General features: G+C 43.8%; 1 protein-coding gene across 1 annotated transcript in view; it reads left to right on the top strand.

Moving 5' to 3' along the window:
• Positions 1–10,457, top strand: part of LOC139367068 (eukaryotic translation initiation factor 3 subunit E) — a 47,692-nt gene extending 37,235 nt beyond the window's left edge. Inside the window, exons 10-13 of the mRNA XM_071105047.1 lie at positions 3,016–3,125; positions 8,339–8,441; positions 8,970–9,104; positions 10,248–10,457. Coding sequence (XP_070961148.1) covers positions 3,016–3,125; positions 8,339–8,441; positions 8,970–9,104; positions 10,248–10,283 — 384 coding nt within the window. The 3' untranslated portion in view covers positions 10,284–10,457. The remainder of the gene's footprint in view (positions 1–3,015; positions 3,126–8,338; positions 8,442–8,969; positions 9,105–10,247) is intronic.
• Positions 10,458–12,412: the final 1,955 nt, after the last annotated feature.

Raw genomic sequence — 12,412 nt, 5'->3', positions numbered from 1 at the left:
CAGGGTGTCTGCAAGATGACGCTGTTGCCAGCTGGACAGTGTTTCCTCTTACACATTGGTGTGGCTGGCTTCCTGGCTAAGCTAGCGGTTGATCAAAAAGCAGTGCGGCTTGGCAGGGTCTTGTTTCGGAGAACGCATCTCTCCTGACCTTTGTCCATAGGGGAGTTGCAGCGATGGGACAAGACTGTAACTACCAATTGAGGCGAAAAAGGGGTAAAAAAATAAAATAAAAATAGACCAGGCCCAATTTTTTTTTTTTTTTTTTTTTCCTCTGGCACCTTTTCTGGTTGTCCTATGCATTGCCTTCATTGTTTTCCTTACCAATAATAACTTTGGACATGTGTGCCTTCCTATCAAAGTAAATGCCTTATGTTCTGTATTTCGTCTTGTCGTTTCTACTGCAGCATACCGTATGTATGGAGCCTAATGTGTTCACATGTTTTTAAGTACTGCCGACAAATCATGCATTCCAAATCTTGCAAGTCCTCAGTTGTCTGGGGAAGCTCAGAAGCTGGAAATTTCCAAGTTCCCAGTTGTTTTTGATGCGGTATCAGAATGATATCTATGGTATTCCATTTCCAGGAGTTATATTTGAATTCTTGCATCTACTTCTGTTTGCCCCCCCCCCGCTAAAGTTAGGCTTGGCGGTAGGCTTGTATTTGGTGATCGATTTGCTTTGTGTTTTGTCAAAAGGTTAAAAGTAATGTGCTTCGGTCCTTGAATACACTAACAAGTACATAAAATATTTGTAATATACTAAAAAGTGGCCAAACTAAGTTTTTCATGCAATGGGCACAGCCATATTTGTCTGTAATTTATTTGTCTTACAGTGAATGGGATTGGAGTTTTCGCTTGTCAAATATAAACAAATATGGCTGCCATCAAAGAATTTAGCTGCTGTTAGCTAGCTGACACGTATCTTGTTTTCAAACTATATTTCATTTTTCCCTTGTAACCCCTCTGAGCAAATTTTAAACAAATCCAGCTGTTAGGTAGTTTTTTTGGGGGGGTGAAATCTGTTATTTAGACTGGTTTATGGAATGAGTTTGGATGTGTTCTGTGTGATGTTTGGATGATGACGTTAGCATTTCTTACAATAAAAGGTGAATTTGAGGAATACGGTTGAAGACCTTTATTTCCCATCAGTACATATTGTTTAGATGCTTTACAGACCATGCTGTTTTAGCATCATATGTTCTGTTGCTACTGTTCCAATCACATTTTTGGGATGGTTTGCTGCAGGGACCACTCAACAATTATTGCAAATATGTGGTTGTACACGCCAAAGGGTTAATCAGAGCACGCTCCGTTCACATGCAGGACCACCTGTCTGTCGAGGTGGGTGGCTGTGCAACAGTTAAGCTGCTGCACTCCACCTTTAAGTGCATTAAGTGTGGTGGGTCTGCAAACATTTTCACGAACTGGCCTCATTTGAAAGCAATAAAAGCAGGGGGGTTCTGCAGACAGACACACGCCACAAAAAAGAACATCCAGTCAAATTTGTGGAGTGATGGTTGCATGTGTAATGCATCAGTTTGGTGTCATTGAAGAGAACAAAAGGGATACATTACTGGGTGATACTGATTGCTGTAATAGTCAGATACCGGTACTGTTTCCCAACTTCCCTGTCTTCACTGCAACCTTCAACAGTGAGTGGCAATTGATTTGAAAAGTGAAGTGGAGAGACCAGTCTTATTTGAATCCGCCCCCTGTCATGTAAGTAAGCGCCCAGTGTTTTTTCTCCTAGCACCCCCCCCCCCCGACTGGAATCGCTGTCAGATGTTGGTGACTTTTGCATGTTGAAAGCGGAGGGGGAACCTACCTCCAAGTTGAGCTCATCAGATTAGGCGTAAAAGGCCACTTCTAGCCCTTTCAAAACTTGTTTGAGGATCTTGGGCCGAAATCACAGATGACAGTGATTAGGACACTTAGCTGTTCAAAGTTTATCATGCTTAGATAAGCATTGTCATAGCTGAAATGTGGTGTTGCCTGATAGTGCTGTGTAATTGAGTTTTCTTCAAGCAGAAATGGAGGGTGGAAACCGCTCTAAGCTTTAGGCAAACAGAGTTTTGAGTTCTTGGAGAACTTATGAAGACTGAGGTCTGTGATGTGAACTAGTACTCAAAGACCGTAGGAACGCAGTAATGACCACAAAGGAATGTATGCCTTTTGAAGCAATGTTTGAATGCACAATGGGTTCATGAACACTTAAAGTAGCTCTCTGACTGCTATTTTATGGCGGTGTAAACTTTGCAATTTTTCTGTAGCCCGTTTGTCAGTGTAGCTAGACCTGGAAGTGCCCCTAGCCCATGTGTTCTAATGTTGAGCAGAGGGTGTTCTTGCCCCAATGGTGGCTGTAGAACCCCTGAGAGTTTGGTGTATAAATTGGTTTCTCCCGCACTGCACAATTGACCCTGCACCCCTGGGCACAGATGAACAGGTGATAAGTCACAGCCTCTGTGGTCATTGGCTGGCTCATTCTTGTTTCCCGTTTTCATGTGGAGGCAGCTGAATTAAAAAATTTGTGGTCGATTTTTGGAGCACCCCGAGTGGCCTGGGCTTTAAAAAAAACATTTAACAGATGGGGGTTTCTCCTTTTAAGACTTTGCCAAAGTAAATCGCTTGGTTACTTAAATGTGGCTAGAGCAAGACACCCCCCAACCCCCCCTGCATGTATGGGAAAAAAAAAAGCTTTCTTCTGCTCCATTTTAATTTGACGGTGACTTGGGTTTTCCCACAATTTAAATCGAGGCTTCAATCCCAAATATGGACTGCACGGGGGAAACCTGTTGCTCCTGCACTTTTATGGCTCTCCAGGGCCACTCAGTCAGAACCCAGTCTTGATTGCAGTAATGAGTTTACAAATTAGCTTACCTGTCATTTAACTCTGTCCTCAATTTAACTGCTTTACTTTCCTGAAACCCTGCAGTGGTAATTTATAGAAATGCATACACAGACAAATACTCACTAATATTTGTGTTACTGTTAACTTTTATTTCCCTCCATCTCTTCCAGGTGCTTGTGAATGACTTCTTCCTGGTGGCTTGCCTGGAGGACTTCATTGAGAATGCCCGTCTGTTCATCTTTGAGACTTTCTGCAGGATCCACCAGTGCATCAGCATCAGGTGAGACCAAGGGAGTGACGTAAAGCACCAGTTGGGGAACTGACAGAAAGGAAAGGTGCTGCAGGACTTAAGTATGGTGAACATTGCAAGAGATCAGTCTTTGCTGTACCGTTATTTGCCATCACTGTCCAAATGCTAAGATGTGCACCATGCACTGCAGTGGTCAGCTTAGACTAGCTAAAGATTTACACAGGAAGGTCATCACCAGCCAATGAGCTTGCTAAGCAGACCAACTGCAGGAAGAGGGTGGATATGTGGAGTGATTACAGGAATGCCCCCCACACAAGTGTTTATTGCCCCCTTCCCCAGTCAAATACTCATCTCCACATATACATTTTATGGATAAGGCAATGGAGCGTTAACTGCTTCCTGGTTGTTCTGCTCACTAAACTTTAAAGACCACCTGAGTGAGAGACCAAACCAAGGACAAGTTTCTCTCAGGGAGAGGTCAGGTTCTTGATGGCTTCAGATTTTGCCAGCTGCTGATGGAGAGGAACCGCGTAGCTCCACTTCTGAGTCTTGCTGGGTCAGGGCGGCTGGTGTTCAGAGGGTTCTGAAGTTCTTCTTTTCACTCGCTTCCTAAGCCTTGTCACATCCAGTATAATACATTTGCCTTGGATAGTCCTCAAAACAATACATTTAGTCAATGATAATTATGGTGAGCATTAGGGGGAAAAGATAATGGTCCACAATTAAGGATTTGGCTACCTCTTGTGCATCAATTCTAGAAAATAACGAATGCAGATTAGGTGCACTCTAGTCTGATATACTTTTTTATTTTTTACCTCTATGCTTTTAGTCTACACTGGACATTTGTGCTTATGGAAATGCGTTTAGAAAGATATAGTAACTGTACTAAGGCAAAAATGGTTACTCAAACTTTGAATGGAATATATGGAATTTGCTGTAATGGACATTGAATGGAAAGGGTGAATGAATTGTAACTTTTGACAGAAATGATTGCGCACTGCCTGTTATATGGAGCTGTGGGGGTCTGTAGTCAAGGTTGAACCATGGAACACGATAGGGCTCTGTCAATCTCCAGATTGTCTGGAATTGATTAGGAGTCCCGGCTCTTTTTTTTTTTGGCAGACTTGCTGCAATTGGATATATTTACTTGTTAAAGACCACAAAGGTTAGTGGTAACAGTAGGAAGTTGAATTGTGACTTTTCCAATTTTTTTCTCCTGTGTTTGTAGGTCTTTGTTAGCTGAGGTAACAAGCTGAGTTGAGGTGCAAACACAGCGGCGATCGGCAGTGTCAGGGATTTCCGTGTTTATTTAAAATCGTTGCGATGACGATGGACAGAACACGTAGTTTATTTTTGACAAACGCTCAAATTCCATGTCATTAGTCGGCTACCCAGAAGTTCTCTGCATCCAAGCATGGACTCAAGTGAATCTGATGCCTGTTTTTAATGATACATTTTTACAGCTGTTGGCTATGAAGGTTTCACAGATATTTAGCTTGCTTTTTTTGCCCATGGCATGGGCCAAAAGTAGACCAGAAGTGCGGGTAATTTAGTTACTTTATGCAGAAAGGCTCATGTAAAAAAGGAGGCAGTGAAAATGTGACCCCACGATTTGATCTTATGCTCCGTAATTGCATCCACATATCCTTTTGTCTAGACTTGGGTATGTTTTTACAATTTGGTTTTCATTTTTTGAAGTCACAAACTTAATATTACCATATTTGACTTCCTTTGAATGTTGATAGCCAGTCGTATTTCATTGACCCCAATTGGTACACTGTCCAGTGACTTTGTCAGTACGTGCATAAGACGGTCTGTCAGCTGACATTGAAATGTGGCACATGGAAAGGTAGTGGACGTCTTTTCCCATCACCCATCACTGTTTTCCTAACACTTAAGTTCTCTGATAGTTGGAGTAGTATTGTTGTGGACTTGGATGTAAAATGGAAGATCTTTCCACTTCACAATTGAGTCATTAGAAAGACCACACGGTCATTTTCCGTTTTCCCGAAAAATGTATTTTACCCCAACAAGCTGAAAGCGGGGGTCGTTCCAAATGGCTCGGATTTACTTAATGCTATCATATGGTAGTGTTTAACAATGCATTCGTCTGAGCCCAGCCACTTTAAGAAGGGGGGCACTTCTATGGGAGTTTTCCCTCTCTAATACAGTTATCCCCCCCATGCCTAACCTCTCCCCGAGTGTGAGGGTGGTTGAGAGACTCACAGGAGTATTTCCGTCTCCCCAGCCCCAGCCTGAAATTGAACGCTGAGAAGCCAGAGTGAGTAAGAGGTTGAAATGAAAGCGAGACCCCCCCCCCCCCCCCCCCCCCCCAAGGAACAGGGCTATGGCTGTGTAAAACAAAACCAGTCAAGTAGGCTGTCTAGTTGGCTTAAGGGCCAAGGGATATGCCTATAGTTGAGTTTGTAGGTCTGCCCCCCCCCCCCCCCCCCCCATCCCCCCTCTTCCATTCATATCCCCTTCCCCATCTTCTGGAGCTCCAGGTTAAGATAAAAGTTAAGACCCGGGGCACTGCGTGTTGCTGGGGAGATCACATTCTGCAGGGAGTTAGGGCCGAGGTGAACTCCCTGTGAGGAAACAGGATCATGTTTGTCTTGATCTCGGATCTGAGTCTGGTTTGACTGACATGTGCCCTCCACTTGATGGAATTGCCAAACAAACACTCTATTCGTACCCCTCTGCGGCAATCGCAAATCTCTGGGGTTATATTTTGAAACAGATCATTTAATTAAATTGTGGCGAGTGTCAGGACTAGGGTGTAGACGCAGTTTGTCCACCTACCCTGTTTCTTGACTGACTGTTTTGTACAGTCTTCAACAAGGGAATTAAAAGTTGGATAACGCCTACTACTGTTAGACTTTGTTAAACACAGATTGTCTGTTAAATGAATTTGCTTTTGCTGTGAAAATTGCTGTAATTATCAATCAATGCCGAGTTTACACTTCATGAACATTTGTTATAGACCTACACCAGAGTCTTTTTGCCCCGACTGGCACGGCCTGTCTCTCCTTAGTGTTTTTGTCACTCCTGAATGGCAGACACATGTTAGCCATCACAACCTAAACTCACGTGAGTGGACAACTGACAGTGTTCCTGCTTGCTAGGTCCTTCATAATGAGCCGTAAGTGCAATTTCGCTTTCCACAGCATTTTGCCGTAATCGGCTTTCCGGCCGAGGCATTGGGGGGGGGGGGGGCAGATTTAGTTATTTGGGTGTGAGTGACAGGTTGATTGTGCCCTTCCAGCCCGTGGGGATTCAACGTTAATCAATGCTTAACTGGTGTTTTTCTCTTCTGGTATCCCACCTCCTTCAACACTGCTGTGGTGAAAGTGGTGATGGATCATCACGCTCTTGTTACTTGGAATGCCCCGAGGCAGTGCCTCTTTATGCTGAGGTAATGCTGTTTATTATTTGTTGGATTTTTTTTTATGCCCCTTTCAGACATTGATGTAATTTCAACCCCCTCTGTACGTGGTTTTGCTACGTTTTTCAAAAAAGATGCCAAGCTGGGTCAGTGGCGAATGTGTTTTTGCTGTCGGGCCTTGAGGTAAGGCAAACATTATCCCAAATGAGGTTATTTCCAAATGGGAATTTACGAGGGAGAAAGTCTTTAAAGAAGTCAGCATTTGGGAAGTGACAGTTGAAACGGGCCTGCTGGTATTGGCGACAATTGTGGACTGGGTCTGAACCCATAGCGTGAGAGGTGGTTTGGGGCAGCGAGGATCTGGCTTACTCACAGGTCTGTCTCTCTGATCTCCTCCGTGGGGGAGAAGAAACTTGATTAATGGAGCATGAAATTATATTTAGTGGGGTGCACTTTTCTTACAGAACTCACGGTCTCTCGCACACTAGTATCTGTTAAACGAGCGTATTGATGAGGTTCATTCAAAGCGGAGTGTGTTCCATTTGTGTGTTAGGTGACTGGGTTGTGGGATGAGAATGAACTGTACTGCTTGTGGTGGTGGAAGAAATGGGTATATTTATAGGTCCCTAATATGAAATGGGGGACCAGCAGGAAATGTGGAGGGCAGGAAAGAGTGGGTCTAGGTGGTGGTGGTGGTGGTAGTAGTATCAAGGGGGTTTAGTTATTTTCAAAGCCGCAAGGGAGGCCAGCTGCACTGGAAGAGGCTTTGGTTCAAAGAGCGCCAGGCGCCCCCCCACCTCTCTCTCTCTCGGTGACACATCCATGTCCCACCGCTCTATCAAAGAGCACCCCGGCAGCAACCTGGCTTTCATTTGGGGGACAGTAGCAGGTCCCACTCTGTCATGGCAGGCTCTGGGCCAGGTGGGGAGAATGTAAGTGTGTGTGTGTCCAGGAGAGAACATCAAAGAGTAAAGTGACTGGGGGAGAGAAACCCGGGATTCCAACGGACTCCTAATTGAGTTAGCCTGGGGAGTCATTACATCCTCTTTTCTAGTTCACGTAAGACCATTTGCTATGTTCCCCTGATCCCGTTGCTTTGACATGTCATTGTATTTTACTTTTATATGCCTTTTAGCCTAAGAATGTGTATGACTTATTATTGTATTAGCGGTGTCCTGTTAGCTTTGTTACAGTCCTAATGCAGCCCATTCATCATATTGAGTAGTGTAGCAAATGTGGAGGTATGGCATCAGACATCCACTGAAAAGGATTGTCATATACACCGAGTGCACAAAACATTAGGAACACCTTCCTAATATACAGTTGCACCCCCTTTTTACCCCCAGAACAGCCTAATTCATCGGGGCATGGACTCCACAAGGTGGCAAGTGTTCCACAGGGATGCTGGCCCATGTTGACTCAAAACATGCCGCCTCCCCTTAATCTACACTGATTTGAAGTGGATTTAACAAGTGACTTCAATTATAGATCATAGCGTTCACCTGGATTTACCTGATCAGTCTCTCATGGAAAGAGCATGTTTTGTACACTGTTAATCTTGGCTTTTTTTTCCTTGAGTGGATGAGTGGACTTTTCTACGGTCTGCTTCAGTACATTAGAGGCTGTACTGAACTTTCTTCCACTAAAGGGACAAATATTGCCCAGAAATGGCCTCATTGGACAGAGGGGTACACCTTTCCACGGCCCAATTGATTAATGTGACGTCGTATTTGTGTGTATATGAACTTTTCTTTAAACAATTAGCAACTAAACGTCTGTACCACCTATTTAATCGGCGAACACGTGTATTGTTCCACTCGGCTTCTAAAAACCCGGTTTCTCCTCTGCTCTTCCTTAGCATGCTGGCAGACAAGCTAAACATGACCCCCGAGGAGGCGGAGAGGTGGATTGTCAACCTTATCCGCAACGCCAGGCTGGATGCCAAGATAGACTCCAAACTGGTAAGACTGACACCCTGCGTCTTCCTCGTCAATCAATGACCTCGGCTCCCACGCAATTGATTTGTTTATTTAAAAAAAAAAAATTAAACTCCTTCCTAATCGGGGAGCTTATTCTGCGGTGTACCTCAAGATGCAGTATAAGTGCATAACTGTAGAATGATTTTAGACTAGAATACCAAGGCATGGGATTTGTCTTCTATTAGCATAATAGGAGGGAAATCAACACAGTATGAAGTAAGCGACCACAATACCGTAACCTTTTTATGTCCTTGTTTTCCTCCACATTGGGTTTTGCATGTTTTGGCATACCCGTCACGGCGCAGAGTTTTCTGTAATCATCAAATCATACCCTAGCCACTCAGTCTGGAATGACAGAATTACCTTGATGTGTACTGAGATTTACATAAATGTGTCCCGAGAGGCTGGCGGTTGGTGGTACGGTGTCTATGAGACCAGATGTGATTGGCTCTCCCCGCTGTGTGTTTAGGCCTAACTGTGCGCCCCTCGCCCTGTCCTGTTCTTATCCAGGGTCACGTGGTGATGGGGAACAACGCTGTGTCGCCGTACCAGCAGGTGATTGAGAAGACAAAGAGCCTGTCCTTCAGGAGCCAGATGCTGGCCATGAACATCGAGAAGAAGATGGCCCATGCCAGCAGGAACGAGGTAAGCGAGTTGTCACCACTACCCACCATCCCATCCCTTGTCAAAGACTAGACTACCTATTTCCTTTTCCAGCTGACTGTGTCTCTTACGTGGGTGACAGAGTTCAAAGCCCTCTTGAAATGATCAGCTCAGAGAACGGGGCTAGAAGAATGTCGACGAACCAGCTTCATCAAAACGTTCCACTTGACACGGAATCAGCCAGTAAGAGCAGTTAACGGAGCTAGCGGGCACTTTCATCATCCCTTTGATCTTCATAGGCCTAATGACAAGGTAGATGTCAACACCGCTGTAAAACAGGGCTGTGACTCAGCTACCTCTGTGTAAATAAGGTTGATTCTCACACTAGCCTCACTGAACATTACTCAGACTACGGAGTTCCCTCCACTTAGTACAGGTCCCCACAGATGTTTGGCTTGGGGTCCAAATTTCGGTCTGTTTTGATCTTGACTGTGTATGAATGGTATGTAAGATTATTCCACGAAGGCAATCTTCATTGATCGCGCACATCCCTGAGCCCAACCCTCTCCCCATGCCAGCAGTGCTCCTTGAAGTTGGGGAGAGAAGGACATGTCTGTAAAACCACAGTCAAACAGATTCTTAACCTTTTTTAAATGAGTCAGTCCACCGCCTCACCGACCCTCTCAGATTATATTTATAATAACTATCTAATCACGACGGGGCCAACTAGTGTGCTTTAAATGTCCCCCCTTTTAAATGTCCAGTTCTGAGTAGGTATCTTTTGATGTGTTTAGTTACCACCTCCCTATTGTTTGAATATCTGCAGTAAGAGAGCTGCTATAACTCTGTTCATTAAAAGCAGAGGCCCTCATTAAGTGATTTCTGTAATTAGACAAGAGACCGCAAACAACAGTGTCATTACATCCTCAGGGCTACAAATCACTTCTAATACATTTACTGCCTGCTGTCTGGATGGGCTGTTTGGGGGTTCGGCATGCATTCCATTTTAAGTCCACTTCAAGTGTACAACTACATACACTCATGGGGATTTCTATGTTTCTAATTCGTCACATAATTTATTTGTAATGTGGACACAGAATTCATTAAATCTCAAACAAAATAATGTATGTCTGTCAACTGGTAGTCTAACCTCTCCTCCCTTTTCTCTAACTTTTTCCCCCCTAGACACCCAACTGGGCAGGTCAAGAGACTGGCTTTTAGCAAGACACCACCGAGAATGTTTTTATTCCTGTTTCTACACAGCATTCCCATCCAGCAACAACATCCTGTTTTTTTTTTTTTTTTTTTCTGCTTGTCCCTCAAGGAGCAGAGGATTTTTTTTTCTCCCTTGGTTCAAGTCATCAGTGATTCAATAAAACAGACGTGCAAAAACCATTTCCACCAATGATTGCTTTATTTCTGGACATTACAGATGGCGGTTGAGGCCTAAGTGGTCTGACTTTGCATTGGTAATACTTGGAAGTTTTAATGTGCGCATTAAGTCACTGAGTGGGACAGTTAATACTGTTTTGGGTGATACGGCTCATGTATGCGTTGTAATGATGAATGACTGTTTAGTCTATTGGGTTTTATGGTGTTTTAGTGGCCCAGTTCACCATGGCAGTCACACAGCAGGGGAAGTGGGAGGAGGGGGCAGACAGAGGTGATGTACAGTTAATAGTGGTCATATTCTCTGCCAGTCATCTTTCCCTCTGAGGACATGAGGGACTCGTAAACCTCCATTAGCCAGACGAATCAGTTTAATGTGCCTCTAGCGCTCTTCACCTCCTGCTCTCACCAACTCTTCCTTCAGCTTCTGTGTTCTCATGTAACTTTCTTTCCCTTTACCTCAACTTTACCTTGTTCTCGACGGGGAGATGGTTTCAGGTAGGTGACTACTCTTGTGTGTGACTGGTGGTCCTTCGGTAGACTGAAACTTCCATAGGCTGCTGCATCTCTGGAGAGAAAGGAAGAGGTGCTTCCTGCTTCCATGGCACTCGGGGCTCGGAGCCAGACGATTCAAACACTGACGTCACCTTGGACCAGGCCAGCGGGGAGGATAAAGTGATTGGTTTACCGGTCCTTCGCCATGACGCATCATGAAAATAAGTTATCCTAGCCCTTAATTATCGTTCACCTTACCAGTGCACTCTCCTGTGTTGTTTTAGTAGAATGTCCAGACCAATACCAGACTTGCCGCAAACAACCCTTTGACCACAATGTCTGTCACTGCACGAGAATAAAGTAATAAACAGGCAGAAGTTCACTATTGGTTTTGGCTAGGAAACTTCCACGATTTTGTTTTTACATATTGTCTGAGGTTTTCCTCCCACAAAAGGTTTGCAAGCGGATCCTCTGATGAAATGGAAAACGTGCATTGTGTTATTGCTTGAGGTTAGAACACTCTCCCCTTGTCTCCTGTGTCTTGTATAAAACCAGTGTGACAATGTGTAAAAATGGTAAATGTCACGGACGGTCTCTGGTTTTGTCTGGGGGTTGATATTCCTATATGACACAGCTCCTCCCTCCATTGTCTACAATAAATCATTTTTAATCGTGCTCTGTTTGAATGTTATATAACTCGAGCAGGGTATTGGTAAATACAAATCATTAATGGTTTTCACTACAAAGCCTTTGGTAGTGATTTAAAACATTCATTGCAATTTTTTTTACGGTCCTTACTGTTTATTTTCTTGTTGACTGGTCAGACTGAATTGACCTCTGGCTTTTCAGAAGAAAACATCCAAGGTTTAGACGTGTGCTTTCTATACAAGGACTACGTATGGAGCGTAGCAAATGCTTTACACCAATCTGTAACCCCTGGACCTCAGTCATTTCCTAAAACACTTTATTTTGAGTAGGATATTGCTTCCCATTTGGTGGTAGACAGTTGTCCTGATAAGCACCTGACAAACTAATTTCCTAGAATAAATAAAAGATTAAGTGCCACACCTAGTGGTCCAAAGGGGTACAGCATTTACATCCTATTTCTACCAGAACAGGAGGTGAACACTGGACCTTGTGGGTATCAGGAAATCTGAAGTAAGGCCTAACCTGAGATTTTTTATTTTTTTTCAGGACAGGTAGTAGGCCTATCCTCAGGTATTTTGAGGTGATGCTAATGGTTTGTTAATTATTTTTAGTTTTGTGTCAATTGATTAGGTAGATTGTTTAACCGTTAAAGTTATTAACTTTATATCACATTCATTAGTGGAGCAAATAGTTGTCCAATCACATGACATTCTCCCAGAGTAAGGCCTTTGCAGCTTTTGAAGTTCATGCATTCTTGTTTCTTGGGAGCAAATGACAATGACGACGAAGATAAAACATTGATGATGATCATTGTCTTC

Source organism: Oncorhynchus clarkii, chromosome 2 (genome assembly GCF_045791955.1).
Source record: "Oncorhynchus clarkii lewisi isolate Uvic-CL-2024 chromosome 2, UVic_Ocla_1.0, whole genome shotgun sequence".
In the NCBI taxonomy this organism is placed as follows: domain Eukaryota; kingdom Metazoa; phylum Chordata; class Actinopteri; order Salmoniformes; family Salmonidae; genus Oncorhynchus; species Oncorhynchus clarkii.
Note: the sequence above shows the minus strand (reverse complement) of the source record. Positions and strands in the feature narration are given on the sequence as shown.